We start from the raw sequence: 24,829 nt of genomic DNA, 5'->3' as shown, positions 1-24,829 counted from the left end.
GAAATTAAAGACGTGGAGTCTAAATGTATTCCTTTAAACTCACCTTTTAATTCGCCGCACGATTTCGTTTTAGCGTGGCCAGGGTTAAATCTCTGTTTCTTTCCATCAGGCCCGAATGAGGATCCCCTCAATAAGTTGCGAAAAAGCCGGGAACTCGGCTTTTGTACTTAACTTAGTAACTCCAGTCCGCCCTCCTGCGGCGCTGCCTTCTGCCAAATTGTGAGCTTTCGCTCGCCGCCTATGAGCCAGGTGAAGGTGGACGCCTGCGCGCTACGGGCCGGCGGCACTTCCTGCTAAATAGTGCTCCCTGGCAACAGCAGGGGACGAGCGGAGTGGAATTGGTGCAAGGAAATTGGATAAGACGACCTGAAAACAAAATATCCTCATGGTAAGGTGTTTCTAGAATTACTTTTTGTGGAGCCACCGCTCTACGGGCCCTCTTCCCTTCACCTCTCCAGAATCCGTGCATTTTTATTTGTTGTGGAAGAGGTAGATAAAATGCTCTTTACCGTTCTTGTTTGTAGCAAAGAAAGACCAACTAAGCTTTTAAGTTTTTCCCCCCTTGTCCTTCGGCTCAGTTGAAAGTTTTTTTTCCTCTTCTGTTTTCTACCATTTCATGCCAAACTAGTGAGAATTAAGGACAGCGGAATACGAATGATTTGCGATTGTTCCTTTCTGCTCTCTACGGCATGCAGCTCGGTTGCTCCAAACGGCGCAAAATGTAGTCATTATTGATCAATAATGTCCAGTTACTTTAGCTTTCTTAAGAGTTGTTCGGTGATAGAAAATGGAAGCGCTGCGACTTCGGGAAAGGTATAAGCAGATGGATCCCTTAAGTGTGTTCACCTTCTTGTTTCCGTCCTTGAATCGGCAACTGTTTTTTTTTTCTCGGTGTTACAAATTAAACAAATGCTGACTGCCATGCTCGTCGAAGTCATCCCTAAAAATATGTACAGGCTGCACCATTAGATGGGCAGATTAGCCAGCAATTCGCAGTATAAACAGACCATTAACCTTCAGAGTCTGATCTATTGTGGGCTATTTGAAAACCTAGAACAGTTAAAAAAAAAAACGGTGTGACCTACTCGTTTACCACCGATACAGAAATAACGTCAATGTCTGAATGTGAAAATATTTGTCCCGTTTGCTGTTTCATGCCATCTCATTTTCTGAAATTATGTCCCGCACGTGTGTCAACAAAGGAGACCAGCTGCCTTCACGTACGGGCTGGGCTGAGTTCCGGAATGCCTGCCAGCAAACGCGTTTTTCCTGCAGATCTTTTCATCTGCTCCGTGCTTTTCGATTCGCCTCTTGAAATGCTGCGGTTTTTCTGCAATAACCCCGTACCTGAGGGTATTGTGTGTTTTTTTTTGTTTCACTCTGGGGACTAAAATGTAACAACCCGCTGTAGACTTCCGTCGATTTGTGCGGCGTGCGCGTTGCTGCAGTTCTCAATTGGGCTTCAAGCGGCTCTTTTTATGATGTTTCTAATCGCGTAGAAAAGCCGGATGCGTTTGCCGCACAAGTTCCCGAGCCGCTGGTTCCATTGTCGAGACCCCTCCGTTATTGTTATTTTTTTAATTCTTCAAGTTTTCTTTCTATTCTGAAATATTCTGGGATGTTCTCACTTCTATTTTCAAGTACAGGTCAGTACGTACTTGATCTGCCGCAGTCAGCTCCGGCTCTAATCTGCGAGAACCCCAAATCGTAAAGTGGCATAGGTCAATCTAAATCTCTCATTTCGAAACAGATTTTTTAAAAACACTTCTTTTAATCACTAAATCAAATAATGCGCCAAGTTCATGGAACTTAGATCTTAAGAGAGTTGAGGATTTTTGTTCCAAATGATCTGTAAATATATTGCCTGCAATTCATCCCAAAGTCTTCAGAAATCGTTGATTCAGTGGTCACCTATAAAAGCTGCTTGAGGAGTCGGGTTGGACATGCCTGATCTACAGTCCTGCCTGTAAATCTGAGCCTGACATTCTTGATTATACATCAGTTTCTTCAGATTGCTGATGATACTTTTTTAGCGTTAATACAAATTGTTTTTCAAGAGAGTAAGAATTTATTTTTCTCTTCATCTTTACCATACATGGTATGCGGCCCAGCTATTCTCCACGTTCCTCAACATTTTGAAGAAATTAAATAGCTTGCAGTAGATGACCAGGAAGCTTACACAGTAGTCTGCATACTGTTTTTTACACAAAGAGATTTGTTTTAAAAATCAGCAATCGTCGAGCCTTAACTGGGGGGAGCAGGATGAGGCGAGATAGAGAGCTGAAACAACGATAAGCAAAACCCAGGAAATGTGTAGCTGTATGCATACTACTACTACTAATAATAATAAAGTTTATTTATAGGCACCTTTCATACAAATAGCAGCTCAAAGTGCTTTAAATCTGCAGTTTAAACGATGTTACTGAGATTAGGGGTTTCCTTAACTATTTTAAGTGCAGCAAACTGCTTTATGTATCCCTGGGGATGGAAGGGGGCATTCTTGACTGTTTTGGAAGGTGAGCAATATTATATTAGAAACCAAAAGGATTTTCAGAATGCACATCAACAGATTTGTTTATACATCTTAAATTTGCAAAAAATATTCATATCCTGATCAAAGAGAAGACACCCCCCGCCCCCTTAATGTCTGCTTAAGATTCTCAAGCTCGTCTTTCCACTTTCAACTTTAAAGCTGCCGTAGGCTTTCTGGTCTGAGTGCGTTAAACCTGTAACATCTAAAAAATAAGAAAACCATCTGTGATATTGGCATTTTTTCCCCTGCCAAATAAAACATTTTTTTTCTGTTTATCATTTAATTTACAGTTAACAGTAACTTTTCTTTTGTGAAGAAAAACCCTGTACCTTACGTGACTTATACCCAAGATTAACATTTATTATTTTGTCAGGCAGAGTTCATTTTTTTGTAGACATATAGAATCATTTAAAAAAAACAACTGGATTACAACATTACATTTACAAGCATCTGCTAACTGCTGGACAAGAGAGAGGACTGAACAACATACGTTACCAGATTTGTGGTGCTGTTCGGGCTAGTAGATGGCAGACAGAGGTTAGACTGTTTTGCTGGTGATCACAAGCTTTCTGTACCTTGTGGCAGAAACTAGATGGTGGGGTGCCTGCCAGGTATGGTTACGGAGATATCATTAAAATAACACGTATCCAGGCACAGCTCTAGGAAACTAGTCACAGGCTTCGGTTCTGGGTAGATCAAGTTCTTTGCAGCAGCCAAGACAATCCATATCTCAAACAGCAGTGCGTGCATACCCTATGGCAAGACGTCTCCAGGTCAGGTTTTAAAGTCTCAGTTCTGCATAACCTGAAACCTTGTGCTTCAGTATTGATTGGGAAGGACATCTCTGGGATGAATGTTGCTTTTCCCTGAAGGCACAAATCTTTAAAAAAAAATGCTTAGATCCTACATCAGTGATTCCCAATCCTGGTCCTGGTGACTGACACACACACACACACACACACACACACACACCTGTTGTTGTTCCAGTTCAGCCCACAGTTACACAATCAAACCCTTCATTGACTTAATAATAAGATTAATTTGAATTGTGTTCCAGCTCTTAAAAATGTTCGAGCTGTAACTATTGCATTTTGTCAGTGAAATAAAATCCCAAAGTTGTGACTAGAAACAAAATGCAAATATTCCATTCAAACAAACTCTTAGATCAATGAACTTGAACTTTATTTGCCAAAGTCTCTCCATTGTTAAAAAAGTGTAGAAACATAAAGTGCTGACAGTGCATCGAGACAATATACAAACAAACAGCAGACAATGTACAAGTAAACAGTTTGAATTTAAACAATTCAGACATGTAAACGATGACTGAAGATGTGCAATAAATAAGAAATTATAATGAGTTAGATGGTGTAGGTGTGGTCTGGCTATCTACACCACCATATTAAGGCTATCATCCTAGTATCCTAGTTGGATATAGAGGACACAGAAATTCTGAAATTACCATAATACTGACTTGAAAGACTTAATTTTTTTTTAAATCAAGCAACTGGATATTTTAAAATAAAAACTTCATACTTTGTATCTGGTATAGTAGTATTTTTGGTTTATTAGTTATTTTTTATCCTTGCTGAAATGTTTTTAAAAGCTGTACGAGCTTCGCCAGTATTGTTTTTTTATATTTTGAAAATGCATTGTCTTTACATGCAGATATATTGAAAAGAGAAGTCTTGACAATGAGCAGAAGAAGGGTTACGAATAAGAGGAGCATATTCTTGGGATGTTAAATGTACGAATAAAAACAAAAAATGTGAAAATGACAGTTTTTTGGAAAGTGGTGTTTTTTTTTAATATATAAGCACTACACCCCTGTGACTGAAAATCTGTTTCCTTAATTAGTGTTAAGCATCAGTATTATGAGATGCAGGCTTCTACCCCTTGTGATGTTAAATCAACATCATTTTTATATAAAATTTGCAGGGAGTTTTTTTTTTTAATTGTTCAATCCTCCCACATGTCTTGTATTTTGATTTAGTTTGGTTCATCGGTTTTTAAAGTAGTAGTTTGACCTATTTTGCCCTTTCGTGTTTAATATGCCAGTTATATAAATGCTCCAGTAAAGAGGAAAAAACAGGTTAGATCTTATCAACTTTGCCTATTGACAAGATAGCTTGAATTTGATCACTTAATGCATCTGTTATGATCCTTTATGAATTTTCTGCTAATTACGTATCGCATTAATCAAATCTAGGTTAGCTGTAATGTCCCCATTTACCTGAAGTCTTTGAGTTGCGCTGTGTATTTTGGTACATCACATGTGAGCATATGCCTTGGTTTTAATCTTTCTGTAAACAAATTGATGTACCGATTTGAAAGCCATCTGCAAAGCACATGCATCACCTGCAAATCCCGTGCCTGTGATTAACAAAGTGTGCTCCACTTCCTGCTTTCAGGTGATGTTTTTGCACTAACCTATTTGATACATAGGCCTTAACTGCATTAGAAAAAAAATCGCACACCCCTCACAAAACATATTTAAAGGAGTGCAAAATGTTTGTTTTGTTAAACAGGGTTCGGTGGGTCTCCAGAGCATCGGAGAATAACCTGCGGAGTGCTGCTACAGGGCTGAAGGAAGACCCAGTCTTCCGCCTTGCGATGGACGAATCCCAGGAATTGACAGAACTGCCTGTGAGTACTGGGGCTTTTCTGCACTGACTTGCTGACTGTCCTGCCAGTACACTGTACTAATGGCACTGAAGTCCATTAAAACTAGCGAAAATGGAACCAATAACTAAACTATTCTTTTATGTCGCCTTTGCTTATGCTAAAAGCGTAAGGTTTTATATTGCAATGTGACTCTATCTTCATCGCTTTTGCAGATTTGTGAACGACCATCCTAAGTTGTCTTAAGTTATACTGAAGTCTTTTGAAGCAGGCAGCTGTGTCAGCATGGGTGGGCTGCAAAGGAACAAGTAACAGTTTATTCCTGTGCTGAAAAGAAACACAACGTTTTGGCTGTGAAGCCTTCTTCTGGTGTCAAGGCTCCACAGCCGAAACGTTGTTTCTTTTCTTCTCTTTTCAGCAGGGAATAAACCTGTACTTGTTCCTTAAGTTATACTAGTTGTATATTGCAGGTAAAAAAAGAGAAAGGGAACTTTCTGCACACACAAAATCTTCCTGCCTTCAGTGTTAATTAACGCATCTCTCCTGTCTGTAATAAGGGCTACAAAACGTAAGGTTTTTATTAGTTATGTAATTGCATCTAATTAGGTCCGTGATGATTTTTGTGGTCTAAACGTTAAAAGATTGAAAGATCTTCATCAAACGGAGATCTTAAATCTTGAAGATCAGTATTGAAGCAAGTCGATACTTTGAATGACTATAATTGCTTCTTAGCATTACAGGAGAATTTAAAAATGATTTTGCTAAACTTTTAGAACACAGAATGTTTTGTATTATCCAGGAGCTAAGACGTAAATGAGTCTTTAGGCCAATCTCATAATGTAGCTGGAAAACTGAACGGGCCATAGGTAAGTTTTAAGGGTCACTGTGCAACCAAAAATAAACAGAATTACATAATGAAATGTGCTTATCAAGGTGAGATGTGATTTTTCCCACCCTTTGAAGGTGAGGTGCATAAAAACAATTTTAAACCTGCTTGAACACTATGAGGAAATCCATCTGCAATTGAGTCTTCCATGTAGAGAAACAGTAATAGAAGTAATTTTAATAATTGTAATAATGAAATAAGACACTTGGGCTTGAGAGTGCACATTGTATATCTCCATGCTTAAAAGAAATACTTGTATTTGTTCAACAGTTTGGATTCCACCAAGTGAATTACGAGGAGTTTAATAAAATCTGAGAGGTTATAGATTTCATTATAATTAAAAGTATTTTTCAGTGCAACCAATGTCCGTACTTAAATTGGGTATTGTTTAATTTATGTTAACAGGGAAGTCTGTTTAGATTAGGGATGGTTGATAAATATATTGCAATATTTAGCTGTTATAGACAAGGCACTGTACCATTTTAATTAACACTTTTTATGTGTACTTCTAGCATTATTATATATTCTATGATGCAGAGAATGACCAGTGCGTTGGGATTTTTGCATTTCTAAGAATTTTTTTAGGAGTGCAATATACATTTCAAAATATGCATAATGAATAGTTGACAAGCTGCAGTTCTCTTTTGTGACCCAAGTCTGGGACAAGCATTGACTGGCAGTGAACTGGGGTTGTGTTAGAAAGGAGGCAGTATACAGAGGCACAGCTATATTATACATTACAAAGGAAAGACTGGCATTAAAACATTATAAAATGGAATAAATATATTCACTTTAAGTTTCAGAATTCTGAGATCAAATCCGATATTTTATAAAGGCTGTGTTCTGACAGGACACAGTACTAACACAAAAAATGAATGATACGTAAAGCAGGCGGAAATTATCAATAAACAGACAGCATAATCCAAAGAACAGTATTTTAAGACCTTTGCTTTTACACATTTACACAGAGATTTTTCCCAAACTCAGAAATTCTTTAATACCAGCAAAAACTTGAATGTCAAAAGGGAAACTTCCAGTGATCATAAATTCTAAATATAGAAGAATTAATCTATGATCCTATCTGTAAAAATTAATTCCACTCTGAAAAGTTGAAAGAAAACACGTGTTTCTGCCGGTGAGTGTTTTTCCAGTGTGAGGGCGAGAGAGGAAAGTCTCAAGACTATGAAGTCAAGGAGAACCAAGGACAGAGCATGTAAGAAAGAGGGATATCTGAGGGTTGGTTTCCTCCAAACATTTTTTTCAATGAATGCAGTTTCTAAAAAGAAAGTAGTATCATCAAACCAACCATTACAGTATTTGAGATCTTTCCTTGTATCTCCTAAACCTGACATGGAGATTTCTTAGATGTAACATCTGTAGTGAAATTTAGGAGTTACATCATTAAGGTCATTTGAAGTGTTTTATTTTCTTTTTGTGTGTTGCTTTTTTAGGCAAAGAAAGCTCGGCATGAGCTAAAAGACTCTGAAGAAAAGGGGCCCAGGTTTGTCATTTCAATCTCCGCATGCCTAACTCTGCTGTTTCTCAAAGCCATAATACTGTTGTTTCTGCATGTGTCTTCTCCCAATCTACATCCCTCTCTTCTCCGTCTCTCTCCTTGTGCTAGTTTCAACACGCCGGGGTTTCTTTCTAAAGCATTTGAACACTAGACCCTTTAGACAAAATGGATGCGATCTCAGCACTCCTTCGATGGTGCTTGTCTTTGCCAGGGCGGAAGGGATGGCAGAGAATGACAGTCAGACGGGTGGAGGGGAATCGGCTGTTCTCAAGACGGACTCTGACACTTACACGCTGTCTGGCGAAACCCAGCTCGGCGAAGGTGAGTTGTCTAAGGAGTGAGAGGGGTCAGAGTGAAATGCCCCACAGCCACTTCGACACCTTATCCCAGTCTTTTGGCTGTCGGTTAGAATAATCTTTTTTTCATGTTTGACATACTAGAGTTATAGTGGATCAGTCCTACAGTCCACTAGTAATGCCCATGTAAATTTCCATGCTAACTTGCGCTGCTGTTGGGGACCCTTGGTGTGAAACTGCGGTCTGGAGGCAGTGACGCTCTCTGCTTGCTGATTGTTGCAGTTAAGCGGGAGCAGTCCGGTCCTGGGAGTGAGTCCTGCGAGCCGATGGGGGGTGACCCACTGACCACCTACAGGGAGACTGGTACGCTTTCCAAAATCCCAAATGACATCTTGGGAGGATTACATCGTTTTGCATTTTCCTGTCATTTTGGGGTTTTTTTTCCCAGCCATGTAAAATCATGCGTCTTCTACACTGAAACACAGGACATTGAATGCATTCATGCAGGTATAGATCGGTTTGAAAAGAGAGGACCTTCAGCTCTTAAGCTCTTTCCCTGCTGAGAAATAAACCACTATTTAGGGAAGTTATTATTCTTTTCATGGTTGTGTTGTAATGCATATAAATGAAAATTCTCTTCTTTTGTGTGAGTTCTGTGCACTGTTCTTAGAAATGTAATAAAAGTAAAATCCTGCGCTATGTGAATGCAGTATTTTGTTACAGAAAGCATATAATCATTTAGGGTTTATATACGTTCACTTTTATCCTTTTGCCAACAAAACTATTTGAGATGTTCTTTCAGTTTTGGTAGTTGTTGAGTTTCTGATTTTAGTACAGAAATAATGGGATTTGAGTGCATTATAATTTTTTAAAACAAGCTTACGTTGTTAATAACTGATTAACAATTAAAATGTCAACTTTCATGCAGACCTCAGTCTTAATTTCAACATTTGCACGTTGGACTATAAAACTGAATTTCAGCTTGAATTTGTTTTTTAATGTTGATGTATGATGCCATTAAAAATAACTCTTTTTTCTAGCTGTAACCTGTGCAGATCTTAACACAAAGACGTCAAATGAATATACCTCACAGATGTACCAAACGAGCAAGTAAGTCTGTTCATTTCACAAAAGGCGTATTTAGACAACGCTCTGCTTTCAAGTTATGAAAAAACACTGATCCTATAACAAAAAATTACTTCAGAGTGTGGTATGGGGTGGGGAGCCTATAATGTGGTTTAGTGCTCTGTAGTATTAGTGTTTTAAGTCTTTATACTATGATGAAATAATCTATAATGACGCAGAGTTCCTTGTAGTCATTTTTTACTCAAATAGAAAGTGATCCATTCATAATAGAGCAAACAATGACTGTGGCACAAGTTATTATATTTTTTTGATGTACCTCTTAAAATAGGCAGCTTCAAAACAGTGCCTTATTGCGGTTCCTCTGTACATCGAGCACATTAAGTGCCCACATGCTTGCTCTGTGGTTGTGCATAAGCTTAATGCCGAAGCATTATTGTACGTTCACAGGCCCTACACGCACATCCTTTCCCCGGCCATCACATCGTACTCCACGCAGTCTCAGTTCCCCGCTGTTGCTCAGTCCACTATCTACACTGCCTACCCACAAGGAAGCCAAAACTACGGTCTACCTCCCTTTGGTAAAGAGTTTTCCACTGCTTTCTGGAGTGCGGAGAGGGGAGAATGCTTTGTTTGCACTGTTGTCATTTGTAACGCCCTTCATTTGTAAAACTTGTCATAACGGCAAAAGCTACTTGTATTCTCGTGTAGGGAAATTTTAAGACTTTGTTCAGTGTTAATACAGTATTCATACAGACGGATCAAGATAATACTGCCGTTCCTTTTTCTCTGTGATTTAAATCTGTTAAATTTCATGTACAAGCTGGTTGTTCGCCGTGTCTTTCACTTCTTTAAAAAAACGTGAAACTTATTTCTAATGATCTTTACAGAGCAGCTCCTTCTTGGTGTAAATTTTGTTTGTAAAATATATAGGTATTCCTAATGCAAAAAGAAATTCAGTATTATCTTACTGAATTACTTCAGTAATTTAGAGTGATTTCTTTAAATCAATCAGTTCTCATTATAGTGTTATACTTCATGTATAAAAAAAGACAAAAATGGCCAGAAACGCATGCCAAGGAAGAACCACTGTAGAAAAAGCACATTTGTTTTGCACTGAAAGTGCAATTGTGTATGTGCCATCGTGTCCTGCAGGCGCCATGTGGCCTGGCATCAAATCTGAGAGTGGACTGTCGGAGGTGCCTCCTGTGGGACAGCCTAGTTTCCTGAGCTTCAGCACAGGCTATACCTCAACACCACCTGGGCAGGCACACTACTCCTACCCCAGCCAAGGCAAGTGGTCCCCCTCCCTTTACATTACCAGCCACAGGCCGCCCTTGCAAGGCCACCTGAAAGCCAGGCGTGAGGAAGTCCTACAGCAGAGGGGCCATCTAGGGTGGGCGGACAAAACACAACCCAGTGCAAAGGCTAAATTAAAGAGAACATCGCTCCAGGAGCAACTTTTAAACTGCTGGTTTTCATAAGAGTGTCATTGAGCTGGGAGGTTTTTTTCCCCGTCATCCAGCCTGGCAGCTAAAGTTTCCATGTTGGTTTTGAGGTGGTGGTCGTTTTGCGTCTGACTTGTGCTTTATCGCACCTCTTTATCTGTTCATTTGTCCCTGTAAACGTGTTTTTTCTTGTGTGGCTTCACAAACTGGCAGTGCTGGTATCGCATTGCTTGTGCTGACGATTCTCGCACTCGCTGCCCCCTGGTGTTCATGGGGGAGGCACATATGAGCACCTTGTAAGCTTACCCCACTTCTGTCAGTAAAGCGTCTTTGTAGATTTTCTCCTCTTTGTAGCACCAAATTTAGATATAATAAACTGGAAATGTTCAAACTAACAAATGTTTAAATAAGCAAATGATAGGGAAATGACAAAAATGGTTGTCCGTTTCAGCCTCCAGTTTCACCACATCAAGTGTTTATACAAATATCCCCAGTGGGACTGCAGCTACCACAGCTACAGCTACTGTAACAAATCAAGTAAGTGCCTGTGTTTGAACGTTTACATTATAAGGTTTCTTGTCATTATGAATAACCTGGTAACTCTTGTAATTGATACTTTTTGAATTAAGCGCCAGTGTTTTGGAGTTTTGTGGCATTTCACCATATAATTAACAGCTCTTATTTGTAGAACTTCAGAAAATATAAAAAATGAAGCAACTAATGTGAAGATTTAAGATGCTTTAGGGTTGTTCTCCAGCTAAAACAACCTCTGCTGCCGTCTCATGCTGTTTTGTGTCACCCATTTTAATGGTCAAGAGAATAAGAAGTGTCCACAAGGCATTAACTGCTGAATTTCACATTCTTTGCCATTCCCCCACTGATTATAGGAGTATCCCAATTACACCCCCCTGGGACAGAGCCAGTACCCCCAGTATTATGCTGCCCCCAGTTATGTGTCGGCTGGGATGCCCAACAATAGTGGGGGTACAGAGAGTGTGAATGTTGCAGGCTATCCCAGCATGAAGACTGACAGCCCTGCTACAGCTGAACTGCTCACTGCTACAGGTACCTGAGTGCTTTAAATCTCTATTAAGCCACATACTGAGTGATGCATTGAGTTATATAAAAGTAGTGAATTGTGTGATTTTATTTACAGTAACATTTGTTTTAGTCATTTATTAAACTTTTTGGTGCAGACTATGGATAGCACAGAGGTTAGCCCTGTTACCTCGCAGTACTGGTGACCTGGGTTCAGTTCTGGGGATTCTCTCTGTGTGGAGTTTGAATGTTCTCCCCAAATTTGCATGGGTTTCCTCCAGGAGCTCCTGTTTCCTCCCACAGTCCAAAGACATACTAGGTAGGTAAATTGGCTTTTGTTCAATTGATCCTGGTGTGAGTGTGTGTTTGTGTCTGTCTGCCCTGCGATGGACTTGTGTCCCATCCAGGTTGTACCCAGCTTTGCACCTCTTGCTTGCTGGGATATGCATTGGTTCTCCCACAACCTTGAATGGAATGGAACGGAGCGGTAAGGAAATGGATGGTACAGGCTATTAGAAGAAAACATTTAGAGTTTTCTCAAAACCCATCACAATTATCTAGTGACTTGGACTGTTCTTCAAAGGTCTGTATTCGTTAGAACTCATAAATGTGGAGGTTTTGAAAGTCAGCGTTCTGTTTCCAGACTCTGCAGCTGGGGTGCCAGCCTCCACTGGCTCCAGGGACAACGAGGAAGCAGGCCGGAGAAACAGCACCGGGAAGGCCAAGAGCAAAGGGAAAAAATCGGACACTTCCGAGCCTGCCAATAACGACCTGGAGGTACTTTCCACAGCTGCAATTCCTCCGTCTCCCTGGCTTTTCAGAAGTTAGATGAGTATTGTCTAGTTCACTAGGTGATTAATAGTAGATTTTCGTCGGCAAGAAGCAAGCTTAAATTGGCTTATCAGCATGGCTCGTGCTTTCACCCCTGTAGATTAATTCACTCCATTCCAAGTGCAATAAATGCTCCTTACAAACTTATTGGATGTCTAGCTTATCTAGAATTGTAAAAAGGGGAAGAGTAAATTCAAATGTTCCATCTGTTGTGAACTTTACACACAAGCATGACGGTCAGAGCCTTCAGATAAATTCTAGCATTTGAATCAGTGTCTGTTTGGACTCGGTTGTAAAAATTATAATGCGGTCTGGATGATGCCTGTTAAACACCTTCCATGTGCCATTATTTTTCTCCCCTAGCGTGTTTTTCTCTGGGATTTGGATGAAACCATTATCATCTTCCATTCGCTGCTCACAGGCTCCTTTGCACAGAAGTTTGGCAAGGTAAAATCAATCTCTAAATGCTTTTATCCATGCCTTGAAAATAATGCCATTGATGTTCACTCAGTTCTAATCTAACCTGCCTATTTGCAGTTGTTAGTCATAGTTCCATCACGTAGGCCTGTTATTCACCAGCAGTGTTTCCATATTTCCACTAGGACCCAACTACAGCTCTCACCCTAGGGTTACAGATGGAAGAGCTGATCTTTGAGCTTGCAGACACACACTTGTTTTTCAATGACCTGGAGGTGAGTTTTCTGTGCGACCTTGTGTTGAACATTGCAGAGTCTAAATTGGATCTGCAGTCTGAGTTGAATGAGATGACGACTTACAACTGAGATGACTGTTGTATACGGAAGACAAGAAAGGAAAAAGTAAACGTTTATTCCATGCTGAAAAGAGAATAAAAGAAACAACGTTTCGGCTGTGGAGCCTTTTTAGTTGTGTAAGACAATGATGTCTTACACAAGACATCATTGTCTTGTGATGTCTTGTGACGCCCCCACTCCCTTCCACCTTATTATGATCTCTCCTAACATCCTCCTGTACCCACAACCACTGTACTCCTACACCACCACACACACATGTAAGCCAAAATTGTACTGTCCCCTCGATAGCCCGGTAAAATTGTAACAGGCATAATAATATTTAATATTTATTAATTAACCATACTACTTTTAACCATACTATTTTCTTTTTTTTTGCACTGTTCCAAGAATTACCTTGCACTGTTTTTGTTCTGTTAAATTTTCTCTGTTTGCGGAATTTTGCACAGTTTTGATTACTTGATTACATGTTATTTATGTTATTACATGTTACTGTTATTGCTATTGTGTAACTGTCTATTGTCTTATCTTCTGTCCTATTTATATACTGCACCTGAGTGACTAATGAGAAACACTTTTCATTATACTATGCACCTGTGTAAGTTTAATGACAATAAAGTTGAAAGTTGAATTGATGTGCTTCTTGCTTACGATAAGTGTAAATGAGAACTACACTAACAGCAATTAAAATTGAGCAGAACTGCAATCACTCTTTTACATGAAACTGTTGAAATGCTACGAGATGACAAAATATTTGCATCCTTTAATGACCACTATTTTTTTTTCCTTTTGGCGATTACTAGTTCTCTGGCAGGGTCTAGGATGTGTACTGCTGTTTAATGTTTTGTATTGTCGCGAGTCTACTAGTGCAGTGTTACAGATTTATTTTTGTCCTTAGGAGTGCGATCAGGTTCATGTAGAGGATGTGGCCTCTGACGACAATGGACAGGACCTGAGGTAATTGTACTATATTAAAAACATGTCATGTTATTAAGTGTAAGAGGTTTCTTTAAAAAAAAAAAAAGCCAGGCTTCAACAACATGATTAGTTAGCTTGTTCCAGACACCCACAAACTATTGTTTAAAAAATACCCGCTGTTCTTCGTTTTAAATACACTGCCTCTTAATTTCCAGTTTGCTCTGATTTGTGTTTCACTGTTGATTCTGTTGTCTATTGGGTTGCCTGTAAGTGCTTTTGAGGATTATGAGAATTCAATTGTGTCCAGTTGTAGTTTTCTGAACTACAGCTCAGTTCTCCTACCCTGTCAGTAAGGGACATTCATTTTTTTTTTAAACGGTCACCAAAGGTGTAAGCACTGTTCCAAATCATATCTTATGCACAACTTAACATAAGATTATTTGTTTTAAATTCTACAGTTTCAAATTTAAATATATCCCAACTTTTTCCATTGTCTAGTGGAGGAAAATGTCAACAAAAACTCAAATTAAGCTCAGTGCTTCGCATCTTTTAGAAGTATTAATTTATTCTGCCTTTCTGGGCACCCTGTGATGTTACATCTCTACAAGGTGTAATCAGCAGAGCAGTGTAAAATGAATGCAGACATGGTAAAGTGTAATTTTATTCCATTTTCATTGCTCAGGTGTGAGTGTGCTGAACCAATAAACTTTTAGTGGGGGGGGAGTGCTTTGTCAGGTTTCATGTATATAGGCCTTTTCATGTTACCCTTTCTCAACATGTTGCATCCATACCTTTCTATTTGTGTGCACAGAAGGTAAACAAAGCTTCTGGTGTGCAAAGTGTAAGAGAAGTCTTGGTATCATGAAATACTATGCTAATGTAACAGTACTGACTTTCGGACGGAAGCAGTTTATAGAATAGGCCTCGTGTCAATGGTGGACCCCTGGCTGCATCTTTGTTTTGTTTTGGTTTGTGGCAGAAACCCAGCTAATTCCCAGCTTGTTGACAGTTCAGGTAAATGTGTCAAAAGGAGGTGTATGTGCTTACACCAAGCTTGACTGCCATTTTTCTTCTGTAAAAATTCAAGCTGGATCTCTCTTGACCTGAAACCCGATAGGCTGGACTGTCTGTCCTCAGTATGCCTGCCTAGGATGAGCTTGCTCAGCTGTCCAGTCTTCGAACATGACTGCTCGCTGGGAGCGCTGTTAGGCTTTAAGATGATAAGTGTCGGGCAGGAGTGACGGGGGAGAGGTGCTGGCCTTGTCTTGCAGTAGCTACAACTTCGCGACGGACGGCTTCAGCAGCTCGGGCAGCAGCAGGGGGCCTGGTTCCGCCAGCGGGGTGCAGGGGGGTGTGGAGTGGATGAGGAAGCTGGCTTTCCGGTACCGTCGTCTGAAGGAGATCTACAACACCTACAAGAGCAACATTGGAAGTGAGGAGGGGGGGGGAGTCACGCTTTCTCTGTTTCAGTGACCCACTTGCAGCTTTTATGCAAAGAATAATGCAAGTGAATTTAAAGTTTCTCATGGGGTTGCTCCCTCTTTTGTCTCAGACAGAGACACGATGTACTGTGGAATCCTGTGAATGCTTTTCACCCTGGATAACTTAATACATGATGTAAAAATAAAGGGTCAGTCTAACATGTCCCTCTGTGCCCTGTGTTGAACTAGCGTCCCATTCACTGGGTAGCGTCTTAAGCTTTCTGGGACAGGCTTACAGTAAATAATGGCTTTCTGGAAGTGGATGGATTGAAGATTAATCGGTAATTATTATGATGGGTAGAAGCAGTTCTTCCTTATAACTGATTTAACAGCTGTTCTGTGCAGTGTTAGCTTAGTTACTGGGAATTATGTTGCAAAGGTAAACATCATCAAATTCTGCTGTTTCTGACCATATCTGTGTTTTTCTTAAGATATGTCAAGTACTGAAACTACCCACCAAAAATGGGAATATCTGCTTAGCTGTTCACGTGGTTATGATTCTGTCTCTCCACTAATTCAGACTGTGAAAAGACAGCTTGCATACAATTACAAAGAAGAAACATATATGTATTACTGACAAGTTGATATTACAGCTGTTCTTTGATTCTCACAGCTCTCCTAAGTCCACTGAAAAAAGACTTGCTTGGTCGTCTTCAGTCAGATGTGGAGACTGTAACTGATTCCTGGTTAAGCACTGCGATGAAGTCTTTGCTGCTGATTCAGGCCAGGTAAAAGGCTTTGAAAAGATCTTGCTGCATTTGTCTTAGTTAAAATTTGTAAATGGAAATGGCTGTTGGCATGATTAGAGATTGCCTGAAGCGCGTGACTTTCCAAGTATTGCAAAAGGCTGGCCTTGATGATATCTCAGAAATAAAATGGTCGAAAACTGTGAATAGTGAATATTGAATGTTTCCCTTAAATTACTAAATCGTTTACGTCAGGTGAAAGCAATCCCATTATTGTACTTCAGATGTATATTGTTTTGTCTTTTTGTTTAAATCTTGCCTATTTACTTTAATTGTTTGCTACCGTGTATTTTTAGAATCAAATTCATCTCTTGAGGGCAGGTCATAAGTTATTTTCAGCAAATTGCATGTTTTGTGTTTAAGTGCACTGTGAAATGAGGTATAGACTGGCACTGGATGCCTGATGGGAAAGGTGTTGTGTCTTTCCAGGGGGAAGTGTGTGAATGTCCTGGTCACTACCACCCAGCTTGTCCCTGCATTGGCCAAAGTGCTGCTGTACGGACTGGGAGAAGTGTTTCCTGTAGAGAACATCTACAGTGCCACTAAAATAGGTAATGAACTGCTGGCTTTGGATTTTTATACAATGAGATCTTAATCAAGGGATACTACAGTGGCGAAACAGGTCTATGTAATTAGAAGGAAAATCATGTTTCTGAAACAGCAGAGACTTTTTCGATATACATATTGCTCCAGAAATAAGAGTGACACCAGTGCTCTTATGAGTTGTGTAGTTTTTAATATCGTTTTTTCCGTTCAGACCCTAGCAGTATGGTCTGCAGTTCCAGTTATGTTCAGGAGTGCTTGTAGTGCGTACCAGTTCTAGCTGAGATGCTTTGTGTCAATGGTGTTATTTAAAGCTCGTTCTTGAGCAGGGAAGGAGAGCTGCTTTGAGCGGATCGTCTCTCGGTTTGGGAAGAAGGTGACCTATGTGGTGATTGGGGATGGCCGCGATGAGGAATTCGCAGCGAAGCAGGTAAACGTCATGATCAAGGCCGTCTGTTCCTGTAGAACATCTTAACTTATTCCTTTTCATGCTTTTCTGGACACTCCAGTTAAAGAGCTCTACAGGTAATGGGGACTCCCCTCCCCCACCACCAATGTGTAGTCCCACCTGGGTGATGCGACTGCAGCCAAAGTGCACCAGTACACTCACCACACACCAGCTATCAGCGGGGAGGAGAGCAGAATAGTGAAGCCAGATTAATAAAGGGGGAATTTTGGCCAGGACACCCCTACTTTTTCGAGAAACATCCTGGGATTTTTAATGACTATGGAGAGTCACGACCTTGGTTTTATGTCTCATCCGAAGGACGACGCCTATTTTTTTACAGTACAGTGTCCACTAACATCTCTTCCCACAGCTACCTTAGCTTTCCCAGGAGGTCTCCCATCCAGGTACTAGCCAAGCTCACACCTGCTTAGCTTCAGTGGGTTGTCCGTTGTGAGTTGTAGGGTGATTCACTTCTTATCGAAGGTATAATTTGTATTGTATTCCCTTTAAAAAAAATATTGGGTCTTAATCCTGATGTTAACTTATGGCAGTTGTAGTTCAGAAGGACTCTACCAATGTTCAGTGGTATGGTACAGCTTTGCAGCTTTAGATGTCCTTTGGACAACATAGTACAGCATTTTAAATGAGATATTCTTTTCTAGAGAAATGCAGTGAAAAGCTCTTCTTGTGAATGTTTCATTTTTTTTTTTTAGTTGGGCAGTGGTAGAATAAAAATTGTAAGAAGGACCTTTTCTCAGGGGTTTTTCTTGTCCCCTACTGTCATTGTAGCACAACATGCCATTCTGGCGCATCTCAAACCATGGTGACTTGGTATCCCTGCACCAAGCCCTGGAGCTGGACTTCTTGTAGAGAGCCAGGAGGCCGGAGGCCGGGACCGAGAGGTCCCCCTAGCAGGACACCGGACTCTCGGTACGGGGACTTACGCGCAGTGCAGCGGGCTGACGCTGAGGCCTGGGGCTTCTTTTCTCATCCCGTCTCCGGGGCGTCTGCTCTCCTGCTGGAAGGCTGTCGGCAGCTTCGGCGTCTCTCCTTGGGAAGAACGGAAGGGACCGGAGGTACGCAGTTCTCCCAGTCTGGCCCGCACCCCGCTGGCAGCTCGCGGGAGAACTCCCAGGCCGGTCCTGGCACAGGGTAGCGGCGGTCGGAGTCGGTGCCGATGGGGCGAGCGGAGGCAGCACTGGAGGGCTGTGTTGTGTGTTCCTCACCACTCCAAGCATAGCTCACATGTTACATAAAGGGAATGCAGGCTCTCACACTCACTTGGACCTACGAAACTAATTTTATGGAAATGCCCTGACTAGGTGGAATCTGGGGACTTTATTTTGTTGGTATTGTTTTTGTGATCTTTTTTTAAAGGAGACTTGGACTAATTGTGGTCTAAACCATGCAGATATTCAGTAGGCTCCAGCTGGCTCAGAACAGTGTGATTCTCATCACTAAGGTACTCATAAGCTCTTCTAGGTCAAGCTGCACAGTAATATATATGTTCTTTTGAAAGTGAGTTAGGAATCGCATAAATGAAAGTCATCCTCAGTATTGGGTGTATTGATGCCTCACCTATTGCAGGATTTTACTGTAAAAGTTTTGCTTCGTGTCTTTTTTTCTGACTCTTACTATTGGTTTGATGATGGATTCATACCGGATTAGTGTGGAAGACATCATTAATTCGGAGTCTGTCTCTTAAATGTCCATCATAGATAAGCTTTGCCAAAGTTAAATGAGTACTAAGACAATAGCCAGATCTCTTGCACACTAAATGTTTAGTATTCTGCTTGTCTTGTAGAACTGTAGTACTACCAGACCAGGCTCAATAGAAGGTTACCAAAGGGAAACTTTCATCTCTCAGACAGAATGCACTGATTCTTGCAGCATGCAGGTTAAGTTCATTCCATTTTTCAACTGTTTTATTGTTCTCTTCATCGAAAACATTGAAATATATTATTAAAAACATTCTATGAAACAAAACTCTCAATTTGTGAGATCGGGCTTTGTATATTTATCTTTTTTTTCATGATTCATTTTCGAAGCTGAATATTAGAATAATTTAATCCAAATGTAGGAGAGTGTGAAAATGGGTTTTTGACAGCATCAGGTTAGATAGAAATCTGAGTTGTTTTGGCTTTTTGATGCCTGGAGAGAGTTCTTTTCTGCAGCGAATATGTATTCATTCAAAAAAGCTTTTTTTCAAAAAATCTCAAAATTCACCTACAATGTAAAATAGAATCAATAAGTTGCAGCTGTGCAGAAAGTTTTAGCCTTTTTCATCCCCTATTTCTTCTGCTTGTCCAGGTAATAATGATGAAAAGCCATTGAATTCCATTTTAGAAAAGGTTCACAAACCAGTCAACTGGAGTGTCTGTTTGTTGATACTAATGCCATGAGTATTTTTCCAGGGTGACAGTCTTAGATGTTAATCATTTTCATGGAAAGAAAGCTGAATGAAAAATTTAATAATTCACATGTTCATTGTATGTAACCGAATATGTTTTGATGGCTACCATGTTTCACAATGTAGTATAAATTATGTGAAACTATTTGATCTATATATTGCAAAACCTAGAATCAGCTAGTTCTAGTTATATGCCACTAAGTAATGCAACTATGGCCAAAGCTTTTACATCGCCCTAGTATTGTAGCCAACCACAGTGATTGTACCATCTCACAGATTTAAAGAATGATAAATCATTACAGCTTGGCGAGCAGCAAATGTGTATCAGTGTGTTGCATCCAGCATAGCCTTGTATTTTTAAACAATCGGATGTCGATCTGTGCAGAAATAGAAAGGGGAGTGCATTTCCCCAGTGACTCGGACAGGAATGGGACTTGTCTAGGACTGGGACTAAGCCTTGTAGATCAGACACGGCCAATAAGAAATTGAGCTATATCATTAGCCAGCTGTGAGCACCGCACAGCTGGCCTTAGGGCTACCATTGTACTGTGGACCCGGGCTGGCTACTGTGTCTGGTTCAATGGCAGCTCTCTGGGTCCTGCTGGGCACTGCTGTGCACGTGTCGGAGATAAGCGTGCAGTGGGCACTGTGGGACTCAGCATGAAAAATGACCAATGTCTTGGCCGGGCACTTTTTGGGTGAAATTATGCTTTCTTTGCACCCTGCTTATTCTTAATATAGTAAACTACATTGGTGGACAGCTGGGTTTAAAAAAATTTAATTCCGTTCCAAATATAAAAAAAGAATTTTAAGCCACACTTAAAAAGACAGCATGTCAGAGTTTTCCAAATATGCAATATGCTGGACTGTCAGTGTATACCTATGTATTGTCTTCTCTCTAGAAGCTGTGGGCAGCTGGTGAATACAGGTAGAGTGCTTCAGTTAGAAAGATTGCTGAGCTCCTCGTAAGTGTGAGATTCTAACAGAACAAACTGAGCCCAAGCAAACTACGTTTTCCTCATAGCAGCTTGACGTGAAGAATGTGTATACAGTGTATTTGTATATAGTTATATAGTGCCTTTTAATCCACATATATGTTAATGTATCATACTGTGTAAGGGATATACTGAAATGTTTCGTTTTGAAATAGATCATTGTTACAGTTGTCAAATGGTAAATCGTTTAAACAGATCTCAGTTGTATGCTCTCCTTAACTGGTGCTCTAACCCATATGTTTTTAAGCTATGGTTAACACTTTGAAGAAACTGCATGCTTTAAAACCTGGTCCCTAGCAAGATACTTCTTCCTTTAATATTGTATCCTATAAATACTGCTAAATGATTGTATAGTTTTGTTTCAAAAAGGTTTGTTGCAAGTCTTTGTAATTATTGTGCATTATTTCAAAACTTTTTCATTACAAGAAACCGTGCCACATGCTCCTTAATGATTTGAAAAGGTAGGTGTTACTTTAAGTACTTGGAGACACGATGAGCTGTCTCATTGCACAGACAATCAAACACCTCGTATAAGGTACTTGGAAATGGAAGAGCTTGGCCGCAGTTTTTCTCAGTAGCCACCAGCCATCCTTGTTTCTCAACTGTGGCTTTCAGAGAAGCCTAGAATAGCCAAATTCAGTACTTCTGTTGCAGGTGTTTAAACTGAAGCAGTCATAGAGGTTTACATGCTGTGTTCAAATTTTTCTGTCCTCTCCGTCCATTGTCATTGCTCTTTCATTCTGTATTACTGCAGAAGTTAATGCTGGGCTGCAGGGCGTCCATTTAGAGTTAAGACATTAATGACAGACAGCCACTGGAAATACACAGTAACTTTCCTAGAGGAATGTGTGTTCTGGCTGACTGTCATTAAAAGGGCTTCTGGTTTTCAGTGTTTATTTCTGATCACCCCTTTAAACACTCAAGTTGAGTTGGTTGGTTAATTAAAACCACACAACTGTTACGCACAAAATAAAGGTAGTTTATTATTTATTATTTGTATTTTGTATTCACTGCTCAAGAGTTGAGCGAGGGATTCCCTGACAGATTTTGTCATTGTAATACATTCATTTACACTGCCCACCAATCACAATAGAGTCTAATGAAGTGTGAAAATTGTGAGAATTTGCAGAAGTTTTAAAAACTAGGCAGTTGTGAACAAGATCACTTATGAAAGCCATTACAATTTTGAGGGAGGCTTATCATTAATAAATACTGACAACAAACAGGCCCTGTCATAAAACATGTTGTCAAAGTAGTGTTAACAATGTGCCAGGCGCAGATGTCAGTTGACTTTATATTATCCTGCAGTGCCAGATTTGTTAACCTCTGTAGGAAAAGCTTGTGAATCGCTGATTCACACTTACTAGAGGTCACACTATAGTACACATAGGAATGATTCTTGCTCAACTTTGGAAAGAGTTTCCTCATCTTTGCGTGCAAACGCGTATTTCTGCATAAAATGAGGTTGGCTACAGCAACATCTTTATTTCAGATATTTAAGCTTTGCTTTTTTGTTTAGTTCTTTTTACATATTTATTTTAAGGAATGGTACTTTCTACTGTAACAAGACAGTCAAACTTTTTTCTAATAAATGAGTTGGACATGTACATAAACCTACCTTAAATGAATTTTTCTTTCATTTTGAAAGCCCAGTTTACCAGGAGCTGCTGTTTTCCGACGCTGGGCTTGATCACTGGGTTGTTTGAAAGCAGTGCAGCTCAACAGTAGTCTACCCATACTTCAGGTCTCATGACTGACAGGTGGCAGACTCTATGCTGATAGGGTCCTTTGCTTTTGTTTTTGAAGTACAGTGCTTTCTCTTTCTGTTCCTTGAATCCGTTACAAAGGATTCTTGCCTAAATATACCCTTGTTTTTTCTAACAGGTAAACTTGAGCCATATGTTGTCTAATTTCCTGTTCAATATTCAGAACTGCAGCCAGGAATAACTGATTTTACAACCTGGGATTTCCCTGTAATTGTTCCATGTTTTATTATCTTAATGGCATGAGTCACTGTTGATTAAACTTCAGTTATCTGCAGAGCTGAACGAACGAATCCCCAATAAAAGAAAATAGCTTTTGGAACGGGTTTCTTAAAAGCTGAATTGGTGACTGTTACTGGGAATTATGTCCGCATTGCACAGCAATGCTACACCAGTGGTACGGCAATAAGCCGAACACCCCTCCCCACTAACATTTCCTGGCTGCAAACTTTGTAAAGGCTTTTCTGACATTAAAGCAAGAAAAAAAGATTCACTTTGTGCTTGTAAGAAATAATTCTTATTGTAGGAACCTGTCTGCATTTCTTTCACAATACTGTATTACAAAATGAGTTTGGGTAATTGTGGAATGACACTGAATTCAGAATGGAGAATTGTTACATTGAAACGCAGGGAATCCAATGGTGTAAAGCAGTGGTTTCCAGCTGTGCTCTTGGAGGAAGTTGGTCTTCTTGTTTTTGCTCCAGCAGAGAACTTAATCACAGGCTATCTGATTTTCTGTTTGGGACATATTTTGTAGATCTGTGTTTCCACTTAAAAGATCAGGTGGGGTTTCTAATTGGTATCAGCCCTGAAACAAGTTCTGGGTTTGAGCATTAACCTAATTTAGGTGCAACCAATTGGCAGCCTGCAGAAGGAAAAATGCTCATTGTGGGGGCATCTGATAGTGTTATTCCTACCCGTCTGTTCATCATATAGTGGTCAGTTTGTAAGAGCTGTTTAATCTGAAATAGTAGCAAGCAGGTCAAGGGGTGGTCGTGTACAGTTCTGTGTTCCTACGTTCTGGATTCATCATAAAATAGACTATTTTTGGCTCTCAGGATTGACCAAAGAAACAGCCTAAATAAACAAGCAAGCAGAACAGTTGGGTCATCGATTAACATCGATGCTCAGGGCAACAGGATTAACATCGAGCTCAGGGCAACATGGTGGTATAATGGTTGGCACTGCTGCCTCACAGCTCTGGGGCCCTGGGTTCAAATCCAGAGCTGGGATGGTGTCTGCATTGAGTTTGTATATCCCATGACTCTTGATGGGATGAAGATGCATAGATTTAGAACTCATCTGGAATGAAAACCAGCAGACTGTGTTCCTCCAAGACCAATGTTGGAATCCTCTGCTGTAGAGAACTCGATTTTCATATGTAATAGTATAGTTACGAAATGGAATATTAATACATGTGGTGAGTTTTTATAAACATAACACTTGGACACCACCCCTATCCTACTCCCCCTTTAATTATGTATAGACCAAGAGAATGGTGTCTGCTCAGAATTGAGTTTTTAGTTGTGACGCAGTTGTTATAAGATCTTAGTGTGGTCCTGAATTCCTGTTTTGTAACGGGCAGCTGGTTTTAGGCAAGGTTACCATAGTGCTGTTTCAATATTTTTCTTGCCTTTTGTGACAATGGCTAGGATGCTACAATCTACAGTTACATCCTACAGAACAGGGCTTAAAAAGGGCTTAAAATAAACCTTCACAGATTTTGGCTTTTTTCATTCTTCTTGTTTTGATATCCACTAAATTCTTTTTAAACTTGAATGTTGTAAGAGTGTGTTGTTTTAATTGCTGGTTGTTAAAGAAAAGGGGGCTGGCTGAATTGTTAGTTCAGTGCAGTACCTAGTGCCAGTACACAACTTTCCACGGAAATGAAGCATCCAATAGCAATACTGAGTACTCTTTTTACGTGCTTGTTTGCGGAGACGAATCAATCATTTATTATTTTTCTTTGTGTTTATATATTGTATGTATTTATCTTTCCTACTAAAACTTTTTTGACAGCTCATCTCTTTATAAGCAAGGGTCAAATTGCCAAAACCTCCATAGATTACTCAACTAACTTGATTTAAATCTCTTAATGCATTTGACCCTGTTTATGTAGAATAATATATATTATAGGAGAATCTTACCTTTTTAAGTTATCCAAACCAGAAGGGTCTATAGCATTATTACGTGGTATTGGCATGGATTTGAAGTTATGATCAACATTGTCTTGTTCATGTAAAGATGTTTTTTTTATCCTTCTTGTATTAACCGGTAAAAGCTGTCACAATAATTCTGGAGAAAATTGCGAACATGCTTTAAAATCATAATTGTCTGGATAAATTGCAGGGGTGGTGGTAGTTTTTCCTTGCTTAAAAAACAAATGCTTTATTGTACTGTATATATCTATTTATTTTTATGACTTATTTCTTTTATATATGTGTGTGTATTCAGAAATGTTAGTTTTTTCTATGTTTACATTAAAAATTTGAGTATTTTATATTT

At 39.8% G+C, this 24,829-nt stretch overlaps 1 protein-coding gene across 1 annotated transcript; it reads left to right on the top strand.

Annotated features, from left to right (window-relative positions):
• Positions 1–313: 313 nt before the first annotated feature.
• eya3 (EYA transcriptional coactivator and phosphatase 3) lies at positions 314–24,824 on the top strand. The gene is made up of 19 exons (XM_088933073.1): positions 314–388; positions 5,059–5,176; positions 7,490–7,539; positions 7,766–7,875; positions 8,133–8,213; positions 8,891–8,960; positions 9,384–9,514; positions 10,089–10,226; positions 10,833–10,918; positions 11,269–11,446; positions 12,063–12,196; positions 12,614–12,697; positions 12,853–12,942; positions 13,919–13,977; positions 15,210–15,370; positions 16,033–16,147; positions 16,595–16,716; positions 17,038–17,138; positions 17,946–24,824. The coding sequence occupies exons 2-19, from the start codon at positions 5,144–5,146 to the stop codon at positions 18,024–18,026; spliced, it is 1,824 nt and encodes a 607-aa protein (XP_088789199.1). The 5' UTR covers positions 314–388; positions 5,059–5,143; the 3' UTR covers positions 18,027–24,824.
• Positions 24,825–24,829: the final 5 nt, after the last annotated feature.

Source organism: Atractosteus spatula, chromosome 14, assembly GCF_055471065.1.
Source record: "Atractosteus spatula isolate fAtrSpa1 chromosome 14, fAtrSpa1.hap1, whole genome shotgun sequence".
Lineage (NCBI taxonomy): Eukaryota > Metazoa > Chordata > Actinopteri > Semionotiformes > Lepisosteidae > Atractosteus > Atractosteus spatula.
Note: the sequence above shows the minus strand (reverse complement) of the source record. Positions and strands in the feature narration are given on the sequence as shown.

What these genes read in the sequence shown, in the direction of transcription:
- eya3 (XM_088933073.1), top strand. Translation starts at nt 5,144, where the DNA reads ATGGACGAATCCCAGGAATTGACAGAACTGCCT. An exon ending in CTACGGTCTACCTCCCTTTG is followed by an intron (nt 9,515 to 10,088) that starts GTAAAGAGTTTT and finishes CGTGTCCTGCAG; the next exon opens with GCGCCATGTGGCCTGGCATC. An exon ending in AGGAATTCGCAGCGAAGCAG is followed by an intron (nt 17,139 to 17,945) that starts GTAAACGTCATG and finishes CTGTCATTGTAG; the next exon opens with CACAACATGCCATTCTGGCG.